The sequence below is a fragment of the Bubalus bubalis genome, chromosome 3 (assembly GCF_019923935.1).
Source record: "Bubalus bubalis isolate 160015118507 breed Murrah chromosome 3, NDDB_SH_1, whole genome shotgun sequence".
NCBI lineage: Eukaryota > Metazoa > Chordata > Mammalia > Artiodactyla > Bovidae > Bubalus > Bubalus bubalis.
The window spans coordinates 136,323,499-136,351,083 of NC_059159.1; the positions used below are offsets into that span (position 1 = coordinate 136,323,499).

At 47.9% G+C, this 27,585-nt stretch overlaps 1 protein-coding gene and 1 pseudogene across 1 annotated transcript; one reads left to right on the forward strand and one right to left on the reverse strand.

Moving 5' to 3' along the window:
• The first annotated feature begins 4,809 nt into the window (after nt 1-4,809).
• LOC102393916 lies at nt 4,810-5,803 on the forward strand (annotated as a pseudogene).
• A 7,046-nt stretch (nt 5,804-12,849) lies between these two features.
• LOC102393597 (clusterin) lies at nt 12,850-24,247 on the reverse strand. The gene is made up of 4 exons (XM_044940182.2): nt 24,145-24,247; nt 17,943-18,044; nt 13,348-14,439; nt 12,850-13,101 (listed from the first exon to the last, which is right to left on the reverse strand). Exons 2-3 carry the CDS (start codon nt 17,983-17,985, stop codon nt 14,135-14,137), a joined length of 348 nt encoding a protein of 115 aa, XP_044796117.2. The 5' UTR covers nt 17,986-18,044; nt 24,145-24,247; the 3' UTR covers nt 12,850-13,101; nt 13,348-14,134.
• Nucleotides 24,248-27,585: the final 3,338 nt, after the last annotated feature.

The following is a 27,585-nucleotide window of genomic DNA, read 5'->3' on the forward strand; positions in this document are numbered from 1 at the left end:
TTGCGACCCCATGAATCGCAGCACGCCAGGCCTCCCTGTCCATCACCAACTCCCGGAGTTCACTCAAACTCACATCCATCGAGTCAGTGATGCCATCCAGCCATCTCATCCTCTGTCGTCCCCTTCTCCTCCTGCCCCCAATCCCTCCCAGCATCAGAGTCTTTTCCAATGAGCCAACTCTTCGCATGAGGTGGCCAAAATACTGGAGTTTCAGCTTTAGCATCATTCCTTCCAAAGAAATCCCAGGGCTGATATCCTTTAGAATGGACTGGTTGGATCTCCTTGCAGTCCAAGGGACTCTCAGGAGTCTTCTCCAACACCACAGTTCAAAAGCATCAATTCTTCGGCACTCAGCTTTCTTCACAATTCAACTCTCACATCCATACACTATTAGGGAAATGAAAATAAAATCACAATGAGATGTCCCTTTACATGCGTTAGGATTACTCTTTTCCAAAACAACAACAGAAAATAACAAGTGTTGTCAAGGACATGGAGAAATTGGAATCTGTGTATATTGCTGGTGAAACTGTAATAATATGGTACAGCTGCCAAGGAAAATAGTACAGGGTTCCTCAAAAAACATAAAACATGATCCAGCAATTCCACTTCTGGGCATACACCGAAAACAACTGAAAGCAGGGACTCAAACAGATATTTGCACACCTATACTCATAGCAGCATTGTTCACCATTGCCAAAAAGTAGAAGCAACCCACATGTCCACTGATGGACGGTTGGATAAATAAAATGTGGACTCATATTCCACATACAGTGGAATAATACTCAGACTTAAAAAGGAAGGAAATTTTGATATATCCTACAATTAATGAGCCTTGAAAGCTTTCTGCTAACTGAAATAAGCCAGTCACAAAGAGACAAATCCTGCACGATTCCACTTATATGAGGTACCTAGAATATTCAGACTCAGAAACAGAAAATAGAATAGTGGGTGCTGGGGGCTGGGAGAAAGGGAGGCTAGGAGACAGTGTTTAACTGGTACAGTTTCCAGTTGGGGAAGATGAAGAATTCTGGAGACTGGTGATGGCTTCACAATAAAGTGAATGTTCTTGGGACGTCCCTGGTGTCCAGTCTCAGCGCAGGGTGCCCAGGTTCAATCCATACCACATGCTGCAATGAAGACCCGGTACAGCCATATAAATAAAAAATATGAAAAAATAAAATACAGTGAATGCACTTAATGCCTCGGAACTGCACACTGAAAAATGGTTAACATGGTACATTCTATATTATATATATTTCTACACCAATAAAAGTAGAGCAATGTATATTCTAATTCAGGGAAGCAAGACTAACATTCATAGGACATTAAATAGCCAAGCCAGGGAGTGTGTGATGAAGTGTCAGGGAATTGGCACAGCCACGGAGACCTGGTCAGTCCCCATGGACTCAACTTCCCCAGAGAGACTGGTTCAAGATCTGAGGCCATGGTTTCAAGGGCAAAAACTGCACCTTCAGTAGGACAGGCTATGTGAATCACAGGGCCCAGTGCAAGATGATGAAGAATTTCAAGAAGACAACTATACTTCAATTAAAACACAAATTTCAAGAGAGTGACAACAGAGCATTCAACCAAGCACAAGGGCCTTCTGGGACATTCCTGCTGGCCCAGTGGTTAAGACCCCATACTCCAGTGCAGGCACCATGGGTTGGATCCCTGGTTAAGGAACTAAGATCCCACATGCTGCATGGCACAACCCAAAACTAAAATATACAATTAAAAAGCACAGGGACCTTCTAAGCACAGCACTGGCTGAGCTAACCCATGAAACCAGCCCTGCTCCCCACCACCAGGCATAGCTGGTAGGCACATGTCACCTTACTGGACAACAGTCTGAATCATTTCATCAAACACTAACCTAGGGGTTGTTCTGAAGGTATTTTGTGGAAGCACTGAGCATCTACAGTGAGTTAATTTAAAGGAAATTACCCTCAATTATGTACTGATGCTGAAGCTCCACTGCTTGTCTACCTAATGCAAAGAGCCGACTCATTGGAAAAGACCCAGATGCTAAAGATTGAAGGCAAAAGGAGAAGGGGGCGGCAGAGGATGAGATGGTTAGATAGCATCACCAACTCAATGGACATGAATCTGAGCAAGCTCCAGTGAGACAGTGGGGGACAGGGGAGCCTGGCGTGCTGCAGTCCACGGGGTCGCAAAGAGTCAGACACGACTTGGCAACCAAACAATAACAATGCACATGGGCTTCATGCAACATTAGGAAAGGCTTCAAAACAAAAGTTGACATCTCTAAGAGAAGAATAAATTCTATTTCAAGAGCTGCTGGCTGAGTTTCCAGCCCTTGGGGCTGCCCTACAACTGTCAGACTTGAGCCAGCTCCTTGACATCAGTCTAACATAAACATGTACACTGGTTCTATTTCTCTGGAGGAGCTGGCTGATATATAAGGAAAGAGATAGACTGGTGACGTTAATACAAAGAAAAGCGTGGTGGACTAAACCCTGAGGCTCAGGAAAAGGTGGAGTCCAAGTCACTCCCTGTTGTACAGATGAGAAAACCAAGTCTCAGAGAGTTGAGGAAACTTGTTCAATGTCGCACAGCAATTTAGGAAAGACAGTGCCCCTAAATATTTCAATCAAGGTACATCTCAAAACCCATATTTTCAATAGCTTGAATTAAATGTTTAAAATCTGTGAATTTTGTATTCTATTCCATTATGTGATTGTGTTTTAAACTTTTGAGCAGTGTTTTATTTTCCAAATTTTTAGATGGCATTTCCGCCCTAGGCAGGAGTGCCACGTTTGCTGTGTGTTTTATGGCCCCTTTCATGAACCCCAAGGGGACAGGTGCAGGCTTTAAGGAATACCCAGTGCAATGGCTTAAGTCCAAAACCCTGAGATTCAGTTAAACGTCAACTCCTGGAATGCTGAGGTCAAAGAATATTCTGGAAACAGACTTTCTAACTACCAGAGAACCCAAGGCCCCTTCCTAGATCAGGCTTTTGATGAATTATAATTTAGTCTTCCTTTGATTTGAGGCCTTTTAAAGCCTGAAGGTCATTCCCCGCCCCCCAAATCCTCATTGCAGAGTCCTTTTGAGACTGAGTGTGTACTGAGGCCATAAAGTGCTCCTGAAGCCACCGCTGCTTCAGATCCACCTCTTCTCTCCTCCTTCACCTCCTGCTGGCCATTGCTGGTCCAGATTCCCACTGGCTGGCTTCCCCTCTCTCCCAGTGCTGTCCTCAGGCCCAAGCCTTGGGTCATATTGTGCCCCAGTGGCAAACACTGTCCTCACCTCAGGGGACTTGGAAAATCGTGGGTGCTGAGATTCAGAACCTGTGCTTCTAACAGTAAACAGTGATCGTCGGCAGCATCTTTGAAGTAGGCTGGAAGGATGAGGAAAAGTCCTCCTGGGCCAGTGTGAAGCTCAGTCATAGTACAGCATCAGAGTTGTTGGGTTGTGAGCGGCTCTCAAAGTTGAATTTGGGGTAAGGAGTCACCAGCCGAAAAGTAACATGCAAATTTCACCAAGTGGAGTGAGTGGACTGTGGGCAGCTTCTCCCCTCCAGTGGCCGCCTGGCCCCCGTACCCTACAGGTGCACAGCAGAGAAAAGGAGGGTTCCAGGTGACCTCTGAGGGTCCCAGAAGGATGCACCACTGATCAGAAAGCTTCCCCAAATGCAAAGATGTGGGACATTTAAAAAACCAAGACAGATGCCCCCTCACTTCACTTGCAGGTGTCTCTGCATGGGGATAACCCCAAACCGGCCAAGTCAACCTGGCCACCTGCAGGGGCTCGGACTGGAAGATAGACAAGGGAATGTGTGGGTCAGCTGACAGGAGGGGGCAGTGCAGCAAAGCCCAGCATCTGCGGAGCCACAGCAAAGCTCTGGTCCTTCTCAAGGTCAGCATCCACTGTCAGCCCTGGAACAGGGGCTCATGGCGCCCCCTGATGGCAGCTGTCGGGATCCTGCGAGGTGCAGGCTCAAGAGGAACAAAGCCTCCCTCTCTGAACCTAAAAGGCTTTCCAAGTGGCTCAGTGGTAAAGAATCTGCCTGCCAATGCAGGAGACTCAGGTTTTACCCCTGGGTTGGGGAGATGCCCTGGTGAAGGAAATGACAACGCATCCCAGTATTCTTGCCTGGAGAATCCCAAGGACAGAGAAGCCTGGTGGGCTACAATCCATGGGGTCGCAAAGAGTCAGACACAACTGAGCATACAAGAAGGCAAGCAAGACTGACCCTAAAAGCGTGAAGCTGGCTAGTCTCAAACTCTGAAGCTACCAGAAGGGCCTCAGAAAAGGGAGAAAACCCTGGAGGATGGGGGTGGGCAAGAGGGAACAGATTCCTCCCTGCAAAAGTAGGTTTCAAATTGAGAAGGGGTGGAGGACATCCCTGGTGGTCCAGTGGTTAAGACTCCCTGCTCCTAAAGCAGAGGCCCTGGGTTCTATCCCTGATCAAGGAAATAGATCCTGCCTGCCACAGTGAAATCCGGTCCAGTCAAATAAATAAAATAATAAAAAAGTAAAAAATGAAAACAGAAGGGTGGCGGGCAGCAAGGAGCAGCCTTGGGTACCTCCCGCTCTGGCCACGGATGCCACCAACTAAGGCAAGGCTGGGCCATGAACCATCCCAGGCCTCTCTCTACAACGCGGTCTCAGTCGCACAGGGCGGCCGAGAGGACTGAGACCACATACGCAGAGCGCATGTGCCTGGCCCCAGGTAGGGGAGAAATCAGTGGCAGAAGTTAGTCAAAAAAAAGTTGAAAACGACTTCAAGTGCCCAAAACCCTCTTGACTCAATATAGATGTGATCAGCACTGGAAAAAGATGCCAGCCTCAGCTGCCACATAGAAAAGAAGAGTTTACAAACATCCCTCTGAGTACCACTACATGAAAGTCCGCCTAGAATTTCAAGATTGTGGGATTGGACTGAATGCTGCACAATTCAAACAGCTGCTTATTTCAGACCTGAAGAACCTGTTTGGTGAGGTTGATGCTGCGTTACCCTTGGACGTTCTGACCTATGAAGAGAAGACCCTGTCAGCCATCCTAAGGATATGCAGCAGTGGTCTTGTCAAATTGTGGAGCTCTCTGACCCTGTTAGGATCCTATAAAGGCAAGAACTGTGCTTTCAGAGTGATTCAGATTTCTCCACTTCTCCTTGCATTATCTGGCAATAGTAGGGAACTAAAATTGAGTAGTCTTCAATTTGAGAAAATATTCCTTACTCTCAAAAGTACTTTTTGGTGCCAGCATAATGTTTGGAGACTGAAGCAGCCCAAAAGCTCCCGTCGATGGAATTTGAGAGTGCTGAAGACGCTCCCAGTAATATCCAGCCATCGCCTTTGGTGGGGTTGGCTTCACAGGAGAATCTGCCTGAGCCAATCAGTACCAAACAGGCAGCCCTTAGAGCACACACACCCCAGAGTCGGAGACTGGGCTGAACTCAATAGGGCCTTCACACAGAGGGACGTAGCCACTTTCTCAGAATTAACAGGGGATGTCAACCCTTTGCACTTAGACAAAGATTTGCAAAACTCACTAGATTTAGAAAGACAATTGTCCATGAAGTTTTGATCAATGGACTACTTCAGCTTTCCTCGGTACTAAAATGCCGGGGCCAGGCTGTGTATTTCTTTCCCAGAAAATTAACTTTCCAGCCCCTTTGTATGATGGGGAAGTTGTTTTAGCCTCTGCAGAAGTGAAAAAGCTGAAGCGGTTCATTGCCGTTGTTGCAGTGTCATGTTCTGTACTAGAAAGTAAAAAGACTGTTATGGAAGGCTGGGTTAAAGTTATGGTTCCAGAAACGCCCAAATCCTGAACTACGTCTTTAAAGATGCAAGTTCAGCCATCAGTGTTTTTAGTATTGAAAGCCTCTGGGGAAAACAGGGATTGCTGTTCTTCAAAAGGACGGGCTCATAGACCTATACTGGGGGAGGGGAGCAGGTGAAGAGTTGTTCCAGTGTCCGCTTATGTTTCACTCAGGGTTAACTATATTCATCACCTATCTAGGTTTTCAAAACTGAAAAAAACAGGCAATTCCCTGGCAGTCCAGTGGTTAGGACTCCAGTCTTTCACTGCCAGGGCCATGGATCCAATCCCTAGTCAGGGAACTACGATCCCACAAGCTGAATCCCACAAGCCATGTGGCACAGCACACACGCGTGCACACACACACACACACACGAACAGAGAAAATCAGTGGTGATTCTAAAGTTGCACATTGTTAACCAGTCTCCCACGAGGTGCCATTGTAAAAGAAAAAAAAAAAAAAAAAACTCTGAAAAAAGTGTTAGGAAAGTTATCATTTAGCTTAAATGTTCTACTTTTAGGATTTCAAACCTAATTAGATTTGCAGTTAGATAACACAAACCTGCCTATATCTGTGTAGAATAAGAATTTGTTAAAGTCACTGAATTTATAAGTAGCAAGCATTTAATTATTAAAGGCAATGATGGAAGATAGGTCCTCTTTGAACACCTATCTTTTACCAGTAAATATTCTTAGATCCTGTTCTTCAGCAATTTCTGAGTCAAAATTTATTATAATTAATTACTGTTTATACCAAGATGGTGATTTTTTTACACTTCAGTGTCACTTTCCCTTCAGATGGTTTTCCTGTCACTGGGGGAGGGCTTATGTACATCTTTGGACTCAGTTCTATAAGCTCTCTTGGTTTCACTACAAAGCAGGGATAATGACACCACACAGGAGTGTTGGAGATGACAGATACAAACAGCTAAACACAAAGCCCAGGCTCTACACAGTAGCTTCTGCTGTTGTCCATTCTCATCTGTGAGCAAGGTTACAGGTTTCCTGATTTGGGAGTTTTGGGCATTTGGAGATTGAAGGCAGGAGGAGAAAGGGACGCCAGAGAATGAGATGGTTGGATGGCATCACTGACTCAATGGACATGGGTTTGGGTGGACTCTGAGAGTTGGTGATGGACAGAGAGGCCTGGCGTGCTGCAGTTCATGGGATCACAAAGAGTCGGACACGACTGAGCGACTGAACTGAACTGAACCGGCCAAAAATTAAAGAACAGGTGAGTCTTTAAAAAAAAAGGAAATAAATTTAGAAGGGGTGGCGCTGGGTCCCCTACCAGGAAGATCTTACCCATAGGTCTCTGTGTGTGTTCAGTCATGTCTGACTCTTTGCGACCGCATGGACTGTAGCCTGCCAGGGTCCTCTGTTCATGGGATTCTCCAAGCAAGAATACTGGAGTGGATCGCCATTTCCTACTTCAGGGGATCTTTCTGACCCAGGGATTGAACCTGTGTCTCTTATATCTTCTGCATTGGCAGGCAGGTTCTTTACCACTAGCGCCACACATAAAAATGAGGCCAAAAGCAGGAGCTACAAGAATGGGGCAGTGGAAAGTGGATAAATAGCTATGAAAAATAGTTCCTTGAGGAACCCATGAACTAAAGGTGATGAATACAAGGCAGTGCCTGAGTAAAGCTGCATGAAATACCCAAGCTTGGCTTATCTTCATCTCCACCCTGGTTTCTTCTCCATGTGACAGAGTCAAGAGAGACCCAGCCATTTCCAGAAAGTTCCCAAAGAAAATTATCAAACTTTTGGTTAGTTTTAATTTTTGACACACACAAATGGATACTTTTACATACACGGAGTAAGAGAATGTTTTGTTGGGCTCTGGATAATCGCAGGACATTGTTTTAAAGAATGATGCCTTGTTCATTCCAGGCTGGTGGTAGGGGTGCAGGCTTGAATTTGGGGGATGAATATCTTCCTTTAATGCTGTCAGGGCATCTCTGTGATGTTGTCCACATACACAAAGTCCTTCACAAAGAAGGCAAAAGTCTCTTCATGGATGTGAGGCTGGAGTATGTGGTTCACCTGTCACCTCCACTGCTGAGTGACATGCCTGCTTGGCAGTCAAACTGGGTCAAGTGCTCTTTTTTATTGAATTGGGCACCAAAGTGTCTGGAGATCAAGAGGAGATTGTAGAACATCTGGTATCAGTTGAAGATCACTGTCTTTATTCCTTTGATATTGGAGGCAACGTGCATGCTAAGTCGCTTCAGTCATGTTTGACTCTTTGCGACTCCCTGGACCTAGCCCGCCAGGCTCCTCTGTCCATGGGATTTTCTAGGCAAGAATACTGGAGTGGATTGCCATGCCCTCCTCCAGGAGATCTTCCCGACTCAGGGACCGAACCCTCATCTTTTAAGCCTCCTGCCTTGGCAGATGGGTTCTTTACCACTCATGCCACCTGGGAAGCCCCGAGGCAAGAAGTGAGGGCAAGAAATGTGCTGACTTGTCTCCCTCTCCTGTATGTAGCCTGACTCCCTCTCCCCAACCTTGCAGCAGACTTGACCAGGCTGAAGGCAAGTGTTGACCATTAGTGAGTAAGATGGTGGGGGTGGGGCAGGAGTCACTGTTATTGCCCACCCCTACCCCACCAAGATCAATTTCACCATCTGGGAGGATTGTGCCTGGGGGGCTGAGATATCTCAGAGGCAAACAAAGAGTCCATTATTAACCTGGTAAATTTGTTCCCTGTGGCCCAGCATTTCCTTGCTTTCTTACTGACTGATTTGGCAGTTGTCAGTTTTATGAATAAATATTCTGCAGACCTGAGTCCTCGAGTTGTCTTTAGATCTATTCAATACTGATACTTCCTGGGTTTGCCAAGCCATTCTGTCACAGTGAGAAAACACCAGGGGGCAAATGCCCCCTGGGGCAGGGGCCTCGGACCCCAGAGTCAGACTTGGGTTTGTTGCCAATTCTGCATTTCTGCAAATAAATGGTTCTTATTATCTCTATGCTTCCCAGGTGGCAACAGTGGTAAAGAACTCACCTGCCAACGCAGGAGACATAAGAGACACACGTTTAGTCCCTGAGTTGGGAAGATCGCCTGGAGGAGGAGGGCACAGCAACCCACTCCAGTATTCTTGCCTGAAGAATCCCATGAACGGAAGCCTGGCAGGCTACAGTCCATGGGGCTACAAAGGGTAGGACACGACCGAGCAACTGAGCACACACATTATGTCTACACCCACACTTGCAATTACCGCTCCTCGGTCCACTTCCTGTCTGAAGCTCTGGCTCAACTGTAGTTGCGACTCTGGGAATCTGTTTATTGTGGAGTTTCCATTCCTTCGGAGGCACACACAAGAAGAAATTTTATTCATTCTGACCACTGTTCTCGTCACTTGATAACAGCTACAGCAGATTGTTTTACTTCCTGAACATCTCACAGGTAATAAAAGGATCCATTTACTTTGGAACGTCACTCTCCCGTGCAAAGCCAGGCTCTTTCTCTCCCCCATCAGAGGAGGAGGGGTGCAGGAGGTGCGGGGCCCACAGGCTGCGCTCCTCATGTTCTGAGAACCGGAGCAGAGTAGGGAGGGGGCGTGTCCCACGCTGGACACGCCTCCCTCGTCCTCCTCGCTCCTGGTCAAGCTCCTCTGAGGCGGGGTGGGGTCTTGCTTGGTCTGTTGACCTAGGCTGCTACTGCCAGTTGGTCTCTTCTCATCACAGACAGGTCAACGGTGCCCCTGGGTAGGCCTTAAACTTGGCACCTGTGTCCTCCATAGGCCCCTGCCAGCAGTCCGAGTCTCCAGCCCCCTCAGGGCGACCAAAGGCTCAGTTATGTGTTGACCACTTTCTTCTAATCCTGTCACTGTGACTCCGTGACCGTGTAACCCCAGGAGAGACGATGCCAGGAGCCTGGGGAGTCCTGAGCTGAGTGACTGTCATCCCCACCTCCACCACTTGGTGGCACGCTCTCGCTCTCTGCATACTTTTGGGGGGCTTCTTGGCTCCCACCACTCCCCTATTCCCTGCTACTTCACAGGGTAGGGCGGCAACCCGGGGTCTCCTTCTATAGCCTCTGTGGGCCACAAGGAACTGGGGCAGGGTCTTCTTCCCTCTAGGCACTTCTCAAGTGAAAGCTCCCCCCACCACCCCGGGCAGCTTTTATGCTGTGGGGGAAATAACCACTGCCCTGAGGGTAACTGTGGGGAACTGATGGGATCACACAAAATAATTGGCCCAGGGATTAGAGAATTGTGGTTGGTCCAGGGTTCCTGGTAACAGTTGCCCAGGCTGCACACTGCACAACTCTGGTGTCATTTCACATCATGGTCATCAGAGACGATATCCAATCATAGGTTTCTGGCAGAAGACAGTCAAGTGGCGATGCAGAGGCTGACAGCAGGGTTCGTGATTCCGCACCCCGCCCCCACCTCCACTAAGCAGAGGTCAAGCCCTCTCTTCTCAGAACATCAAGCCCTGCTCCCTCTCTGCCACAAGGATCCTAGAAGCTAGAAACCAAGGGCCCATTATCCACAGACCCCCAGCTGGAAGATCCCCACCCTGTCTCATCGAGTACCTTGGTGACTTCATCTTCTGCCTCAGGGCTTTCTGGGGCCTCGGGTTGGGATTTCTATCAGGGATGGAGGGACATCCAAGGACCCTCAAACCAGGTCACTGTGCAAAGAGGGAAACAGAAAGGGGAAAGGGGCATCCGATGAAACTCAGAGTCAGCTTCAGGCTCTCTCTCTTTTGGGGGGCTTTTATTGTTGTTCAGTTGCTCAGTTGTGTCTACTTTCGAATCCCATGGACTGCAGCATGCCAGGCTTCCCCATCCTTCACTATCTCCCAGATTTCGCTCAAATTCATGTCCATTGAGTCGGTGATGCCATCCAACCATCTCATCCTCTGTTGCCCCCCTCTCCTCCTGCCCTCAGTCTTTCCCAGCATCAGGTAGTATTTTTTTCCAATGAGTCGGCTCTTTGCATCAGGTAGTATTTTTGGCTGCGCAGGGTCTTCATTGCTGCATGTGGGCTTTCTCTAGTTAGGGCAAGCAGTTGTGGTGCATGAGTTTTTAATCGTGGTGGCTTCTCTTGTTGCAGAGCACAGGTTCTAGGCGCATGGGCTCAGTAGTTGTGGTGTATAGGCTTAGCTGCCCCATGGCATGCAGAATCTTCCCGGACCAGGGATCAAACCCATGTTCCCCACATTGGCAGACAAATTCTTAACCACTGGACCACCAGGGAAGTCCTAGTCTCTGTCTTTTAAGGGGCAAGTCTAGAATTTAAAGGGAGTTGCATAAAAAGAAGCAACAACTGGGTATAGTGACTTCCAACATCCAGCAGCATAGTGGAAGACAGAAAATAACTTGTGAAATGTAGTGACATTAATGTAATATATAATTTACAATTATGGTCATTTTAGCAAATGTCTTCTGAACCATAACCCTAATTAATGTATATCTTTAAGTGAGTCACACACACTTACCTTCCTCTGAATTTCCTTGATAGCAATACTAAAGTACTAACTTCTATGGACATAAGCTAATAAACATTGTCGTCTGTGTGGCAAGGGTGCCTATAACTTAAGAGAGAAAAGGAATAGTAAACTAAGAATATTTTAAGCTTTTAATTTACATGTGGATTTTGTTACAGACCTGGAGTGCATCCAGATGGTTTTCATTTCCCTTTGATGTATATTTGATAAACAGGATTCTTTAGAGAAGATTTATAAATGGAAAGGCTTCTTAATGTGGAGAGAAGTATTGCAGTTCGTCAGTGCCACCTGCTGGCAATCTGGGGGTACTGCAGACCAGCTATATTTCAGAGGGGTGAAATTTTTTTAATTTTTAAATTTTGTTATTTTTCTGTCAAACCTCAACATGAATCAGCCATGGGTATACATATATCCCCCCTCGTTTGAAACTCCCCCCATCTCCCGCCCCATCCCACCCCTCTAAGGTTGACACAGAGCCCCTGTTTGAGTTTCCTGAGCCATACAGCAAATTCCCGTTGCTATCTATTTTACATATGGTAATGTAAGCTTCCATGGTACTCTTTCCATACATCTCACCCTCTCCTGTTTATCCCAACCCAGGGATTGAACTAGTGACTCCTGCATTGCAGGTGGATTCTCTACCACTGAGGCACCTGAGAAGCCCAGAGGGGTGAATAGTTATCAGGAAAAACCCAGGCAGAGGAGAAATTCTTAAGGTTGGGGGAAAGATATAAAGGTAGTATAGAACAGACAGTAAACAAGCAATGCCACAGTCAAGGTTTCACAAGGATTCTAAGCTCTCATAACTAAAAGAAAATTTTGTTTTTTGGGGAGGAGTACATTTTCCAGAAGGAAAATATCAATTATGTATCAAAATAACCAATATGCCTTATTTTTACCCCTTACGCACCCTAATTTTCAATGTATTCCTTCGGGAGATCATCCTCACCCCAATCATAGTACGTATCCACTTTATAAGAAAATGGAAAAGGTTCATTTTTCAGAAACGCTTTAGCTGGCTGCTGAGCACGTCTCTTCCTAAAAGCAGGACATCCTTGAACTGGACCAACTTCATCATCCCACTCCTTTTATTCTCAACTATATGAGACTATACCATCTTAGCCATTGGTTTTTCTTTTCTCTTTTTTTCCCACATTCAAATGAAGACCTTCGGGGGTTAAAACAAACAAAACAACCAGCCTAAGGAGGGCACACCAGGACTTCCCCGGTGGCCCAGTGGTTAAGACGCCACACTTGCAATGCCGGGAGTGTGGGTTGGATCCCTAGTCAGTGAACTAAAAGGGGCTTCCCTGGTGGCTCAGCGGTAAAGAACCCGCCTGCCAGTGCAGGAGATGTGGGTTTGATCCCTGGGTCAGGAAGATCCCCAGGAGAAGGGAATGGTTAGTCACTCCAATATTCTTGCCTGGAGAATTCCACGGACAGAGGAGCCTGGTGGGCTACAGTACATAGGTCGTAATAGGGATCAATAGAGACTGAGCAACTAATCAACAACAACAGTGTCGATCCCACATGCCTCAGGGCGCAGCCAAAAAAATTAAAAAAAAAAAAAAAAGAGGACACAGCAAAGCATTCAGATTACAAGGCAGTTTATTGAGTTAGTGGCATGTGAGCAAGCTCCTCTGGTGATCAGCAAACGCAGGCATCAGTGCGTTTCAGAGTTCAGAGGAAAGAGAGGCTGGTGGGGTCAGGAGGGCCTCGAGCCCAGGCCTGGTCACCTGGTGATGTGCAGAACTCTCTAGAGGGGCCTGAAGCTCATCTCAGGGGCAAGTGGGTGCAGATGCCCCCATACTTAGAAAAGCAACTTTCACGCCTCACTCCTCCCTGAAAAGGAAACAGGGGAGGGGAAGGTGAGGGCTGATAATCACTGAGAAGCAGCAACCAACACTTTGATTCTCATCAACCCAGAAAGAACATCCTCCAAAGAAAGAAAAAAATTCCGAGTAGCTTCCCAACTTCCCGCGTGGGCTCTGGCTGTAGCTCCAGTGATGCTTCTGCCCTGTGTTTTGGACCCCCAGGGAGCTGTTCGCCCCAGAGGGCCCAAGGTGGGGCTGGGGGGCGCACACTCACGGGCTCTTCTGGCGGTATTGCTGCAGTGCTTTCTCCACCGCATTCTCCATAAAGTTAGGACTGGAGACTTCCTGCGGGACCGTCACGGTGATGGGGAAGGAGTTGAAGAGCTTCACAGCCACCTTGGTGAGGCCAGATGGAACGCTGGGGTTGGAGCATTCACTTGGAAGGAGAAAAGGTAACAAGGGGGTGGGGAAGACGGTCAACCCAGACTCAGCTGGCAACTAAAGTAAGGCTTCATTCGGATCTGTGGACCCCTTTGCTTTTCCCTAACCTCCACAACTATACAACTTGGTGAACGGAAATGCCCTCAGAGACACTACTTTTGGGAGGTAAATGCCTTCCACGAAGGACCAGCCCAGGGGGAGCCCCACCAAGTAAAACATGGTTTCCGAGCTGCCATGCTTCCTTTGGGCAGCAGCCAGCCAGACAGTGGTAGAAGGGGAATCAGGGAGAGAAAAAGAAATGTTTCCCGGTACTAGAGAGATGCTGCTCATCACTGGAGGAGAACAATAAGCCAGTTCATGAGGCATCCTACGTGGGACAGGGCAGCTCTCCAGAAAGAGCTCTGTAGCCAGGCAAACAGGTTCAAACACCTGGGTGATCACCCCTCAGATAGGAGATGCTGGGTAAGGTGTTGAACCTCGCCAGTAAAATAGGATCGTGACACTCCGCCTCATCAGGCAATGAGGTCTCCGTGCACCACTGTGCCTGAGTGTTTGCTTCCTGCAGTAGGACAAGTGCTCCATCAAAGCAGACATGCCCCCGTGAACATGTTGATCCCGTTTCACCCCCTGGGGAGGACCATGCGACCTCCAGACCGCACCATGAGTGCAGCTGCCACGTGTGGCCAGCACGGGCTAACCATGGAGACTTGCAGATGGTACTGGTCATCGTTCTGCGTGAGGTTGGCCAGTTGGGACACCCAGGTGAACTGCTCATTCAGCTGCTTGAGCAGGGCCAACGTGTTGAGCAGCTTCTGCTGGTAGGACTGGAGCAGCTGGTCGTACAGCCTGCTGAACTTCGCCAGCTGCAGGGACTCATTCAGCTGCTCACGCAGCAGCGTCTGAGTCGGGTTGCTGGCAGAACAGTCTGCCCAGAGATGGAAAGAACACAAATAAATGACAGGAATGTGAAGGGAGAGCTCAACAGGGATGAAGACAAATGGCAATTGGGTCACACAGCCAGTACCTAAGGCAGAGCTACTCTGAGCACCGTCTTTCCACCATGTGTTCGCTGTCAGTCCAAGACAAAGCAGAGAGCTCGCCCTGAGTGTGAATCAGCACATACTATCTTCATCAAAAAAGTCTTGCTCTGGGAGACAGTGTCAGCTGAACTAAATTGTTTCAGTAACATCACTGATTTCTCTTTGGGTGCAAGATCCTGCCTCCCTGGAGATTGGCAAGGAGGGGCATTGTCCACACCTCAAGAAGCATGGATTTCAGGGCTCCGTGTGCAAAGACCAGGAGCTCCTCTTGCTGCCCCTGTCCCCCCAGGAGTCATTTCCGGAAATGGTGGATATTACCTGTAGCTGCCATTTGTGTGGTACTGCTATGCCCCAGGCATCACCAAACGCTCTGGGTAGTGGTGATCTCTAATAGTCTGATGTATTCTGACGTCCATCCATGAAACTGAGGAGCACAGAGCTAAATCATTTGCCTAAAGTCATAGGATGAATTATTTGGGAGGTCAGGATGGTGAACTTAAGACTTTAACTCCTAAACTTGGGCTCTTCCTATTGAGTCTGTGGCTCTGCAAAGTTCTCCAAGTTTGCCTGTATATACAGAGTTGGAAATTCTGGCCCCAAGAACCTGGCTAGCAGAAGAGCCAGCCAGGATCCTCGGATCACAAGCACACAGGAAGTGAGGGGGTCCAGATTTGCCCATCTGCCCAGTGTGGCTGGCTGCCAAGCTCACCAGAGAGTAGGGAAGTTCATTGCTTTTGGTCCCCCCACTCCCCCCCACCCCACCCACTGCAGGTGGTCAGGTAGACAGGGGTTGAAAACAATGAGCTCTCTCTTTAAAAACTACTGTTTTTCTCTCCCTTAATTGTTGAAAAATATCCCCAAAAGAGCACATGAAACTCAAGCAAGTCAGGGAAAAGGAGGAGTTCTTTGCATGCTTCATCATGCTGGTTGTAATCATTTCTATTGGTTTAGGTTTAGTCACTAAGTCATGTGAAACTCTTTTCAACCTTATGGACTGTATGTAGCCCACCAGGTTCCTCTGTCCATGGGATTCTCCAGGCAAGAATAGTGGAGTGAATTGCCATGCCCTTCTGCAGGGGATCTTCCTGACTGAGGAATAGAACCGGGGTCTCCTGAGTTGCAGGCAGATTCTTTACCGACTGAGCTATGAGGGAAGCCCTTTAATCATTTCTATTAAATTAAAATAAAACATCAGGTGGAGCAAGACATAGGATTATGAACAATAACCTGGGTTGAGAAATATGTAAAATGACTAACCTTAACTCTTTGTGCCAGAGAGTCATTGAAAATAAGGACAGTCATTGAGAACCGGGATGAAGTCTAAAGCTGTGGCTCTCACCTGGGACAGTGCTGTCCCCATGGATATTTGACAAGGTCTGAAAACACTTCTGGTTGTCACAACTGGCAGGGTAGGGGATGGGAGGTTACTGGAGGCCAGAGATGCTGTGAAACACCTTAGAGTGCACAGGGCAGCCGCCATCACAGAGAATGATCTGGTCTAGGGACTTCCCTGGGGTCCAGTGGTTGAGAATCTGCCTTGCAATGCAGGGTCATGGGTTTGATCTCTGACTGGGGAACTAGGATCCCACATTGCACGCGGCAACAACTGAACCCACCCACTGCAATACATGACACAGTGAGGGTCACGCAGGCCACAGCTAAGACCCTAAGCAGCCAAATACATAAATAAATATTTTTTAAATAAATATTAAAAACTGATGAAACCTACCATAAAAAAAAAAAAAAAAAGAATGATCTGGTCCAAAATGCCAGGAGAATGGAAATTGCAAAAGTTCAGTCTGGAGGTCCCAGGCAGCACACGCTCCAAAGGTTGCAAGCACTTTAGATAAGAAGTCATAAATCTTCCTCAGTGTAGAAAAGAAAACCAGCATTTCAGGAATTGTGATCAGTGACCTAAAGATCAGTACCAGGGGCACCAATCTGAGCTTGGGCATCGGTAGGTCTCTTCTTCTGGCCCTAAGATGACTTTCTCACTGCGAGGTACTGTGTGATTTACGGTTTCCTAGCTATGATATTTTATGGGCTAAACTCAAGAGGCGTGCTTGTGGACTCACCTCACTTCTTCATAGATCAGCCTCATATAGCACTTGTACTTTTGCAGTGGCTTCTAAAATCACAGCACTGAGATTAGGAATATTTAACCAGACTCTGAAGGCCTGCCCAGGCACGCAAAAGAATTAAGTAAGATCAAAGTCACAGGATCGATCCACTTGGGGTGGGGGGTGGGGATAATTAACTCTTTCCTTCCAAGCATAAACTTCTGTGAGTCAGGACGTGTGTCTCTGCTTTTATAGCTGTTACTTCCAAGTAGGAAGAATTCAGTTCCCCAGATAAAACAAAGAGCAACAGCAGAAGAGAGCTATTTCCTTTGCCTCAGGGACCAACCAACCATAGGGAAGGTGGCCAGGAAGTGCAGGTACCACAAGGAGAGTCCTGTATGTTCAGGGCAGAGAACACAGCAGCACCGGTGGGGAACACACTCCAAACACCCCACAGGAGGGTGTGCTGTAATCCTAAGCAGGTCACTGAACCTTCTCTAACTCAGTCTCCTCCTCTGTAAGATAAGTAGCCACCCCAGTTATCCAAGGGAGCAGAGCAAATATTAAGTGTGTAGAAGAAGAGTGTTCAGTAACAAACACTTGGCAAGAGTTTAACGGAGTTCACACTGTCAAAGGGTTTCCTCGATGGCTCAGTGGTAAAGAATCCGCCTGCCAATGCAGGAGACTCGAATTCGATCCCTGGGTCGGGAAGATCCCTTGGAGTAGGACACGGCAATCCACTGCAGTATTCTCGTCTTGGAAATCCCACGGACAGAGGAGCCTGGCGGGCTATATAGTCTGCAGGGTTGCAAAGAGTTGGACACGACTTAGTGACAAAACAACAGTTAACAACAATATATAGTCTAAATTTTCATCGTCTGCAGTCCAAAATGAGGATGTCTACTGGGTTTGGCCCTTGGGGACAGACTAACTGGAGGAAGTCACAGGATGACAGCTTTTTAGAAAGCACGGCTGCCCCTCCTACAGTCAGCCTGTTAACCATGAACTGATGCGGTAAGTATTGGGTTGGCCATAAAGTTCTTCAGGTTTTTCCACAAGATGTTATGGAAAAACCTGAATAAACTTTTTGGCCAACCCAATACTTTGTATTCTGTCTCCCAACACTGGGGACGACTCTGCATCCTAACCCTCGACCCCAGATGGGGATCCAGGCAGAACCAAGCAAAGGACCCCTCTCCCACCAAGAGCCACAACTGGAAGGTAGCAGAGTTGCCATTTGAACTCCCATCCGCTTGACGCCCTGAAGGCAGCCCCAGTGAGGTGCTGGGAACCTGAGGACACAGGAGACCAGGGGGTCTCTGACTCACCCACTTCCAAGATCTCCTGGCACTTCTCGCACTGCTCCTTCATCCACAGGCATCCCGTGGAGTTGTGGCGGATCTCCTTGCACAGGGTGCGGTCATTGTTTTCTGGGGACACACAAGGGAAGTCACACGGAGCAACATGGGCCACCCCATCTCTCTGAGCCCTTCCATACCACTGTCTGGCCCTTTGAGATGGTTCTGCAGGCAGAGCAGATTGGCATCTGGCTGTCTGCCTGCAGAAAGACACAGGCTTGGGTCAGCAGTGGGACTCCCTGCAGCAGGACCAGGAGGTGGTTCACAGGGCCCCCTGAGCTGGGTATGGCCTCCCTCTCACCATTTCCACCTGTTGACACCTCTCCCACCTCCACATTTTCTGATCTGTCCATACTTCTCTTTGGCATTATAACCTGTTTTGCTCTGCATTCTGTCTGGCTCATTTCTCTCCCCCTCGCCAGGCAGCAAGCCCCTTGAAAGCAGGAGTAAGATTCACCTTGGAACCTCCTTATAACACAGGGCGCCCCACCCCCGACCTTACGATATGCAGTAAATGCTTATTCAAGTCAATTTGTCATTTAGCCGCTAAGTCATGTCTGACTCTTTTGTGACCCCATGGACTGTAGCCCACCAGGTTCCTGCTGTCCATAGGATTCTCCAGGCAAGAATACTGGAGTAGGTTGCCATTTCCTTATCCAGGGGATCTTCCTGACCCAGGGATTGAACCCATGTCTCCTGCACTGGAAGGCGGGTTCTTCACCACTGAGCCACCAGGGAGGCCCATTCAAGCCAATACCCTCCTGTATTTCCAATCCATTACAAGCCAAGCCCCAGTGCCAGTCAAACTGTAGCATTTAGGAGATGGGGTTGGCCAACCAGTGTCTACTGATTCACTGAAAGAAGACACTTCTAAAAGTTTTGGCTTTTCATGTCCATGTTAGAGTTCATTCATTCAAAAGATACTCACTGTGTGCCCAGTCTCTACCAGACCCTAAGGTTATAGCCACAAACAGCTGAGCTATTCTCACTCATAGCAGACATTACCAATAGATCACGACACCCTGGGCTCCAATGCAGCCAGAACTAATCAGTTGCAAATGGCATGTGAAATGAAGCTGTGATACTGTGATTTATCACAAGAAACATATATATGGTCTGGTTCCTGACAAGGAGGTCCTAAATCTCTTGGAATTTCCCGTGATAAGAGCAATCAAGCTGTCTTTGTTATGTTAGGGAAGTAACTTTTTGAAAGTTTCTGAACTTCCTGATGTTCAAGTTGGTTTTAGAAAAGGCAGAGGAACCAGAGATCAAATTGCCAACATCCGCTGGATCATGGAAAAAGCAAGAGAGTTCCAGAAAAACATCTATTTCTGCTTTATTGACTATGCCAAAGCCTTTGACTGTGTGGATCACAATAAACTGTGGAAAATTCTGAAAGAGATGGGAATACCAGACCACCTGATCTGCCTCTTGAGAAATTTGTACACAGGTCAGGAAGCAACAGTTAGAACTGGACATGGAACAACAGATTGGTTCCAAATAGGAAAAGGAGTAGGTCAAGGCTGTATATTGTCACCCTGTTTATTTAACTTATATGCAGAGTACATCATGAGAAACGCTGGACTGGAAGAAGATTGGAATCAAGCTGGAATCAAGATTGCCAGGAGAAATACCAATAACCTCAGATATGCAGATGACACCACCCTTATGGCAGAAAGTGAAGAGGAACTAAAAAGCCTCTTGATGAAGGTGAAAGTGGAGAGTGAAAAAGTTGGCTTAAAGCTCAACATTCAGAAAACTAAGATCATGGCATCCAGTCCCATCACTTCATGGGAAATAGATGGGGAAACAGTGTCAGACTTTATTTTTCTGGGCTCCAAAATCACTGCAGATGGTGACTGCAGCCATGAAATTAAAAGATGCTTACTCCTTGGAAGGAAAGTTATGACCAACCTAGATAGCATATTCAAAAGCAGAGACATTACTTTGCCAACAAAGGTCTGTCTAGTCAAGGCTATGGTTTTTCCTGTGGTCATGTATGGATGTGAGAGTTGGACTGTGAAGAAGGCTGAGCGCCGAAGAATTGATGCTTTTGAACTGTGGTGTTGGAGAAGACTCTTGAGAGTCCCTTGGACTGCAAGGAGATCCAACCAGTCCATTCTGAAGGAGATCAGCCCTGGGATTTCTTTGGAAGGAATGATGCTAAAGCTGAAACTCCAGTACTTTGGCCACCTCATGAGAAGAGCTGACTCATTGGAAAAGACTCTGATGCTGGGAGGGATTGGGGGCAAGAGGAGAAGGGGATGACAGAGGATGAGATGGCTGGATGGCATCACTGACTCGATGGACATGAGTCTGAGTGAACTCCGGGAGTTGGTGATGGACAGGGAGGCCTGGCGTGCTGCGATTCATGGGGCCGCAAAGAGTCGGACACGACTGAGCGACTGATCTGATCTGATCTGAAGGATGGGGGCTGATTGATAGGAGAGCCAACTGCATGATTAAAGGGTTAGAACTTTTAGCCCCAGCCCCTGATTTCTAGGGAGGGGAAAGAGGCTGGAGATTAAATCAATGACCAATGGCCAATGATTTAATCAACCGTGCCTCTGTAACAAAGCCTCTATGAAATCCAAAAGGATGGGCTTGGGAAGCTTCTGGGTTGATGAACACATGCACCAATGAGACACAAGAGCCTGCTGACTCAGAGAGGACATAAAGGCTCCCCACCCCTCCCCATCCCTTTCTCTGGGCGTCTCTTCTATCTGGCTGTTCTTGACTTATACCCTTTTATTTTTATTACTTTTTTTAATGGATGACCAATGGGCTAGTCACCTATTGGTGGCTTTTTAAAAAATGATTTTACTTATTTTTGATTTTTAAAATTTATCTCTGGTTGTGTCAGGCCTTAGTTGTGTCACACGGGATCTTTCATTGTGGTACACAGGCTTAACTGCCCTGTGGCATTTGGGATCCTAGTTCCCCAACCAGGGTTCGAACTCATGTTCCCTGCACTGCAAGGTAGATACTTAACCTCTGGACCACTGGGGAAGTTATATATATAACTTCCCCAGTGGTCCAGATATAACCCAAGTTATATCCTTTAATAATAAATTGATTATCTAGTATGTAAAATGTTTTTCCAGGTTCTGTGGCCTTCTTATACAAATTAATGGAACCCAAGGGGGCAATTCACTTGCAGTGTAAGAGATATGGGTTTGATGCCTGGGTCAGGAAGATCCCTGGGAGAAAGAAATGGCAACTCACTCCAGTATTCTTGCCTGGGAAATCCCATGGACAGAGGAGCCTGTCAGGCTACAGTCCATGGGGTTGGAAAGAGTTGGACACGACTTAATGACTCAACAACAATAAAAGGAAGCAGTCATGGAACACTCTAATCTACAGCCAGCCAGTCAGAAGCACAGGTGACCACCTGGACTCATGATTGGCAGTTGAAATCGGGGGTGGGCGTGGTGGGGCAGACTTGTGGGACTGAGCCCTGAAGCTGTGGGGTCTGATGCTGTCTCTAGGTAGATGGGGTCCGACTTGAGTTGAACTGCAGGGCACCCGGCTGGTGTGGGAGAACCCCTTGGTAGGGAAATCCCCACACCTGGAACTCGGTGCAGAATCAAAGAAGCATATTCAGTTCTCATTCCCCTGCCGGAGACATGCTGTGCTGAAGAGGCAGGGTGCCTTGTCACCTGGCGGCCAACCAGTCCTGAGCCACTTCTGCACACACGAACATAGAACTTCATGCAGATCTGCTTCAGGCAGGGCTTACACTCGTCCCAGAGGGCCGTCATGGTCTTATTGCACACCCCCTGGGATGCCTTCAGCTCGGTTTCAGAATCCCTGGTGTCATTCAGGGGGTTCTGGCGGATGACACAGGATAGCTTAGCCACAGAAACCATGGGCTTCCCCTTCCTGAAGCAGGCATGGGTGCCCACCCCCAACTCTGCCCAACCTGGCACATGGGGTGCTTATTTCCATCCTGCTCTGGCTCACAAGTTCCCACATTTGCCACCAGGATGTCCCTTCTCATCTGGTTTTAAACATCCTCCCATCTTCATCCTGCTCGTTAGTCCTTTCTGGCCACTAGAGACCATCTAGACATCTTTCTCTGATGCTGCACCTAATGTCTTTACCCCAAGACTTCCCCCTTCTCACTAAATACGCCACTTTCTACTCTCAACTTCAGGAATTTAAATATCATCTCCCAAAGCTTCCTTGAATCTTATTTTTCTATGGCAACCACAGTCTGCAGCATGCCATGGGAATAGGTAAGTTTCTGAAATCAAAATCACACCTGCTACCAAAAGTCTCTAACATGACCATGACATTTGATCCAGTAATTCTGCAAGAATCTATCCCAAGGAATTCCTGCAATCAAGGAAAAATCTGTATGCCTGAAGATATTTTTTACAATATTCATAAATGGCAAAAAAAAAACAAAACTGGAGTTAACTCAGATGTTCAAAACTAGGGTGCAAGTTAAGGAAATAGTACTACCTACAAATGGTAGCTAGGACAGCATTACCAAGGATGTTTGTAATAAGTGTTAAATATTATAATAAGCATTTCTCATGTTAAAAAATTAATGAGTTTGAGTACAGCCACTGTCCAAAAAGTACAGAGGAGAAAAAATAGTAAGAAATAGATCAAACGTAGGTATCCTTAGATACCTAAGGAATTGTCCTAAAGTAAAAGGATTATGGAAAAACTTTTCTTCTGCTTTTCTATATTAAAATCTTGAAAAATAAGTGTTTTACTCTTCAAAGAATTAAGTAGACCATCTATACCCCCAGATGAAGCTGCACTAGGAATGTCTGACCAGGAGGAGCCATGTGAAATCTTCTCCTGCTCCATGTCCCCTGTCCCCTGGTCTGTGTCCACTGCCTCTTGCTCCCAAATGGGGAAGGCCACCACACCTTTTATGAGGCCAAGTCACAGGCAATTCCTTTCTTTCCGGTTCCCATATTTCTCAACTGAGAAGTCATGAAGTCTTTTTCCAAACATGATGTGCTTTATAGAACCTGGATTGTCAAATATCAAATTCCAGTGAGAAATGATACTCCAGTGAGAAACGATATTCCAGTGAGAAACAAACATTCAAGAACAAGACTTGCCACTTCTCCGTGGAGTCTAGGAGGTTTCTCATAGCATGGTGGGAATTTCTACTCATACCAAGAAAGGGCATTAAGTTTCAGAGAAAGTTAGAGCTGCACCCAGGCCAACATTTCTGCAAGTGGCTATCATGAAATTGTGCTCCAAGCTATCAGGAAAAAAATAAGTGGATTCCCTGGTCAATTGGATTTGGAAAGCACTTGGGTTAAATGAAGTTACATGTGTTTCTTTACCACAGAACTTCTCTGAGTCTTTATAATGATTTCACCCCACACATTAGGGACCATAGGCTGCATCTCAGCATCTCTGTCATTAGGGGTAGGGTAGCAATCAGAGTAGAATTTGAGGATACCCTGACAAAGACTATTGATTTTTTAAATAAGCTGGGCTTCCCAGGTGGCGGTAATGGTAAGAACACGCCTGCCAGTGCAAGAGACATTTAAGAGACGTGGGTTTGATCCCTGGATCAGAAAGATACCCTGGAAGAGGAAATGGCCACATGCTCCAGTATTCTTGCCTGGAGAATCCCATGGATAGAGGAGCCTGGCAGGCTACAGTCCATGGGGTCTCAAAGAGTTGGACACAACTGAGGGACTGAACACAGCACAAATAAGCTGTTTGTCGAATGACAGTGGCTTAGTTGTGTATGTTCACTGTTGGACTTAGGTGTCTCTTTACAAAGTAGTCCAGAACTCAGACGTGGGCAATACAGTGTGTGCCTGCTATACCCCCAAAGGTATTACCCACACTAGATAAGCTTCCTGAAGGTAGGGTGCCATCCCCCTTCTAACCCGTGACAGTGACAGACCCTACCCAAAGCCGACGTTGGAGCTTGCACACCATCGGGGTTTAGAAAAATCTATTGAAATGAATCTGGCAGCAGGCTTGTAACGAAACTATCTCTTGAAGCTTTCAAAAGCAAATAAACCTTCCCTATTTGTTAACCACAGCCCCTGGTATCAGATGACACAGCGGGGAAGGAAGGAGGGCAGGTCACCATGGCAACCTGGCAGGGCACCTGGAGGAGCAAGGGCCACTCCCTCCCTCCAGCACAGAGGATCAAGGTTGGGGCCACGGAGCTCTTCCTTACCTCTTTTTTCTTGGTTTCCTCTAGGGAGCTGTGCAGTAATTTGCGCTCTTCGTTGGTTTGTTCTATTTGGGTCTTTATCTGTTTCACCTCCTTGAGGGCATTTTAAATTTCTTTATTCACATTCTTACTCCCCTAGGTGGACATTTCTGCAGGAAAAGGGTAGAGAGGTGGATGATGTGAGTGGGTGGTGCTGGGAATACAATCCTGGAACCATTTGAAAGGGTCAGAAAGGCCAGTGGATCTAGGGGCTGCCATGGCTGGGGTCCCCCCGGCAAGCAGTCTTCAGGGTCCCAGCTTCACTCTGACACAGGTTCCATTCCAGGTTCCATCTCCAGGGCACACTAAAGACCCAGGGCCTGAGAATCAATTACCCAGCTGCTCAGAAATGCAAACACTGGAGCAGACACACCCAGAGAAATAACCCAGTCTCCCCCTGCTCTGGAGGAGCAGCCTAACTAACTGCAGAAGAAAATGTTCAAGGAAAAAAAAAAAAAATCCTGGAAGCATAATTTGATGTTTAAGCATCAAAATATAAAATAGTATCCTTTTGGATACAGTCCTTTCTGGAATGCAGTTTAAGCAAACATCTGAACTTCATCTTTGTTCCAATGCATGGTGTCAGGTGACAGGGACACCGAGCTAATTTAATTACACCATCCCACAAGGAGACTGATCAGACATACCACATCATTTGACAAATACAATGAGACAATGTTACCAAAGTACTAAAAGTAATAGCCCACGCTTCTCTGGTGCTTATCCTGGGCCAGGCACCGCGCTGGATACTTATCATGCATTTTATCTAAGACTCTCAACACCGCCTTCACCTCATTGCATAAATGAGGATTAAGAATCATAATGAGATCAAGATACTCACCCACAGTTATACAGCTGGGAGGGCGGAGATAGACTCCCACCCACCTCTGATCTCAACATTTGGGTTTCTAACTACTACCCCTGAGAGGTTGGTCAGCTCGCAGGACAAGAGTGGAGCAGAGGGAAGACGGGTGTCAGGAAGGACCTAGCAGAAGAGGGGAACCAAAAGCTGAGCTCTGAAGGATGATAAGCCCTCCTAATGAATGATATTTTCTCTTTCCTGAACCCAGAGCACTGGTTTTGTAGGTGGAAAGGTGGCAGACACAGGTAGTAAGCATTATGGAAACTCAAGGGGGAAGTCCAGAGAGGCCCCAATGGTCCAGGCTTCATGGAGCTTCAGGGGGAGCTGTGTGGGTACTGGGCCAAGCTGACGGGGAAGAGAACAGCCGGATGAGATACAAGATCCAGAAAGGGCTTGGGGTCCACTTGAAAGTGCCTGGAAGCCAACGTGACCACAAAGAGCCTTGACCAGCAACAGAGAGCTCAGAGAAGGACCCAGGCAGAGCAAACCAGACCTCATGTACAGGTCAGAGATGGGCTCTGACCCCTGGGGTCCTGACAGAAGGGCATGCCAGGTCACTTATCCTGGAGCTCTTTGTCCGAGATTGCCCGGCCACTCTCCCAGCTGAGCTGCAGCCCCATCAACAGCAGTAGAGTCTTCAGCTTGCCTCCTTCTCCAGTTCTGGAATCCCAGCAAGCCTCTGTTTGGAGAGAACAGGGGACTGTCATGGTAATAGCTAGACAGCCTGCTGTGTCCAGCCCAGCCTGCTGCCTGCTTTCCTGGAGCCCTGCTGAGGCCTGGCCCTCCACTATGCCCTCAGCTCACATCCCAGGGACTTGACAAGAAAGGATCACTCTTGCCAATGGGCACTTTCAAAAGAAAGTGGAGGCAGCGGGGTACTGGGAAGAACCCCAGGAAAGCAGCCTAATACAGAAGAAATAAGGATCTGGAGTTGGAACCACTGGACTCGGGTCCAAGCCACCCTCCTCCTGCTCCTCCTCCTCCCCTCTTCCTCCTCTTCCTCCCCTCCCCTCCCCTTCCTCCTTCTCTTCCCATCATAGCTGACTATGCCTGCAAAAGGCACATGAGATTTCTGCATCCAGAGAAGGTGTCTATCTCAACAAACTCAACTCTGAAAACACCTCTCTTGGGTCACTCATCCAGCCTCTCCCATCCCCCTAAAGTGGGGACTGCAGCCCTGAGCACATCCAGTCCCCTGCTGTCGGCATCACCAATCAATCACAGCACCATTCCCCAACCAAGCCTCAACACCTCCCAAAAGTGCTTTTCAAGGGCCTGAAGCAGTGACAGCCTCAGACCCTCTGGGTCGACACAGGGAAATAAATCCATTTATCATCCCCAGTGTGAGACTCGAGGCAGGAGGCATGGATGGGAGTAGAGTGAGGCGAGGAGGACAGTGGTCTTCAGGGAGTATAGAGAGGGAGGGGCAAGGCCAAAGGGACTGGTGGGGTGTGGCACTGTGGGGGGGGGGGGCAAGGAGCCTCCCCAGAAGAAATCCTGCTGGGAGCAGCGCTTCTCTGCTCCACCAGGTCCCTTTCACTTGGCTGGTCCCTCTAAGCCCACAGCAGGGCACCTCCCAAGGTCCTCCCACCCTCACTTGGCTAGCTGCCCTGAGCCCTGGACCAGCTGGTCTTACACAATGGATCCTTTCCCCAAAGCTGAAGTTGTTGCAAAACAAAAATCCCTCTCCCTGCATCCCTCTCCCACCCCGCACCCCTCCTCCTCACAACTGCTCATCTGAACTTACCCACTTCACCCTAACAAGAACGGGAAGGGGCTCTCCCCTTCCCGAAACGATGCACACCCTGAAGCCGTTCTCAGCTCCTCCACAGGTCCGCTGGGACCCTTGGTAGAAAATGAATAAGGCAAGTCTCTCCTGAGACACAATTAGTAAGGCAGCTGGGCTGTGGTCCCTGAGCAGCGTGGGAGAGGAGCCGGTCACTGCCTTCCGCAGAGATGGTGGGTGGGCGGCTAAGCCAAGGTGCTAGTTCAGGTCTGCCAGACACTGCCCCTGCTGCTCAATGAGGCCTGAAACGCCTGGAGCACAGACAGAGGCTTTGTCATGCCAGAGAGAGAAAACCAGAGAGAAACACCCCTCCAGCAGAGCACTCCTCCCCCATAAGTGAAGGCTTTGTAGAAATCATACCCCAGCCTTTGAAATAGGCTGTGACTGGAAGACAGGGCATTGGGTCCTGAAGAAAAGAGACGCAGGGAAGCCAAAGGCAGGAGCGCTGGATGAGGAGTCCGGAAACCCAGGGGTCAGTACAGGATCTCCCATCAGGAGCCTGGGGACCATGGGAGTCATGGAGCTGAGAGCTGGGACAGGGACCTGTCTCCCACCCAATCACCTCAGAGGTAAGGCAGAACCCACAAACAGGCTGGGGCTCCCCAAGGCCTGCAACAAGCTGGTGGCAACCCCAGGATGAGAACCCAGCCCTCCCAATCCCCCAGCCCAGTGTTCTTTCCTTGACACCAAGTCACTGATATCTGAGCCTCAGTTTCTCCAACTGTAAAATGGACGTAATACAGACCTCAGAGATGTG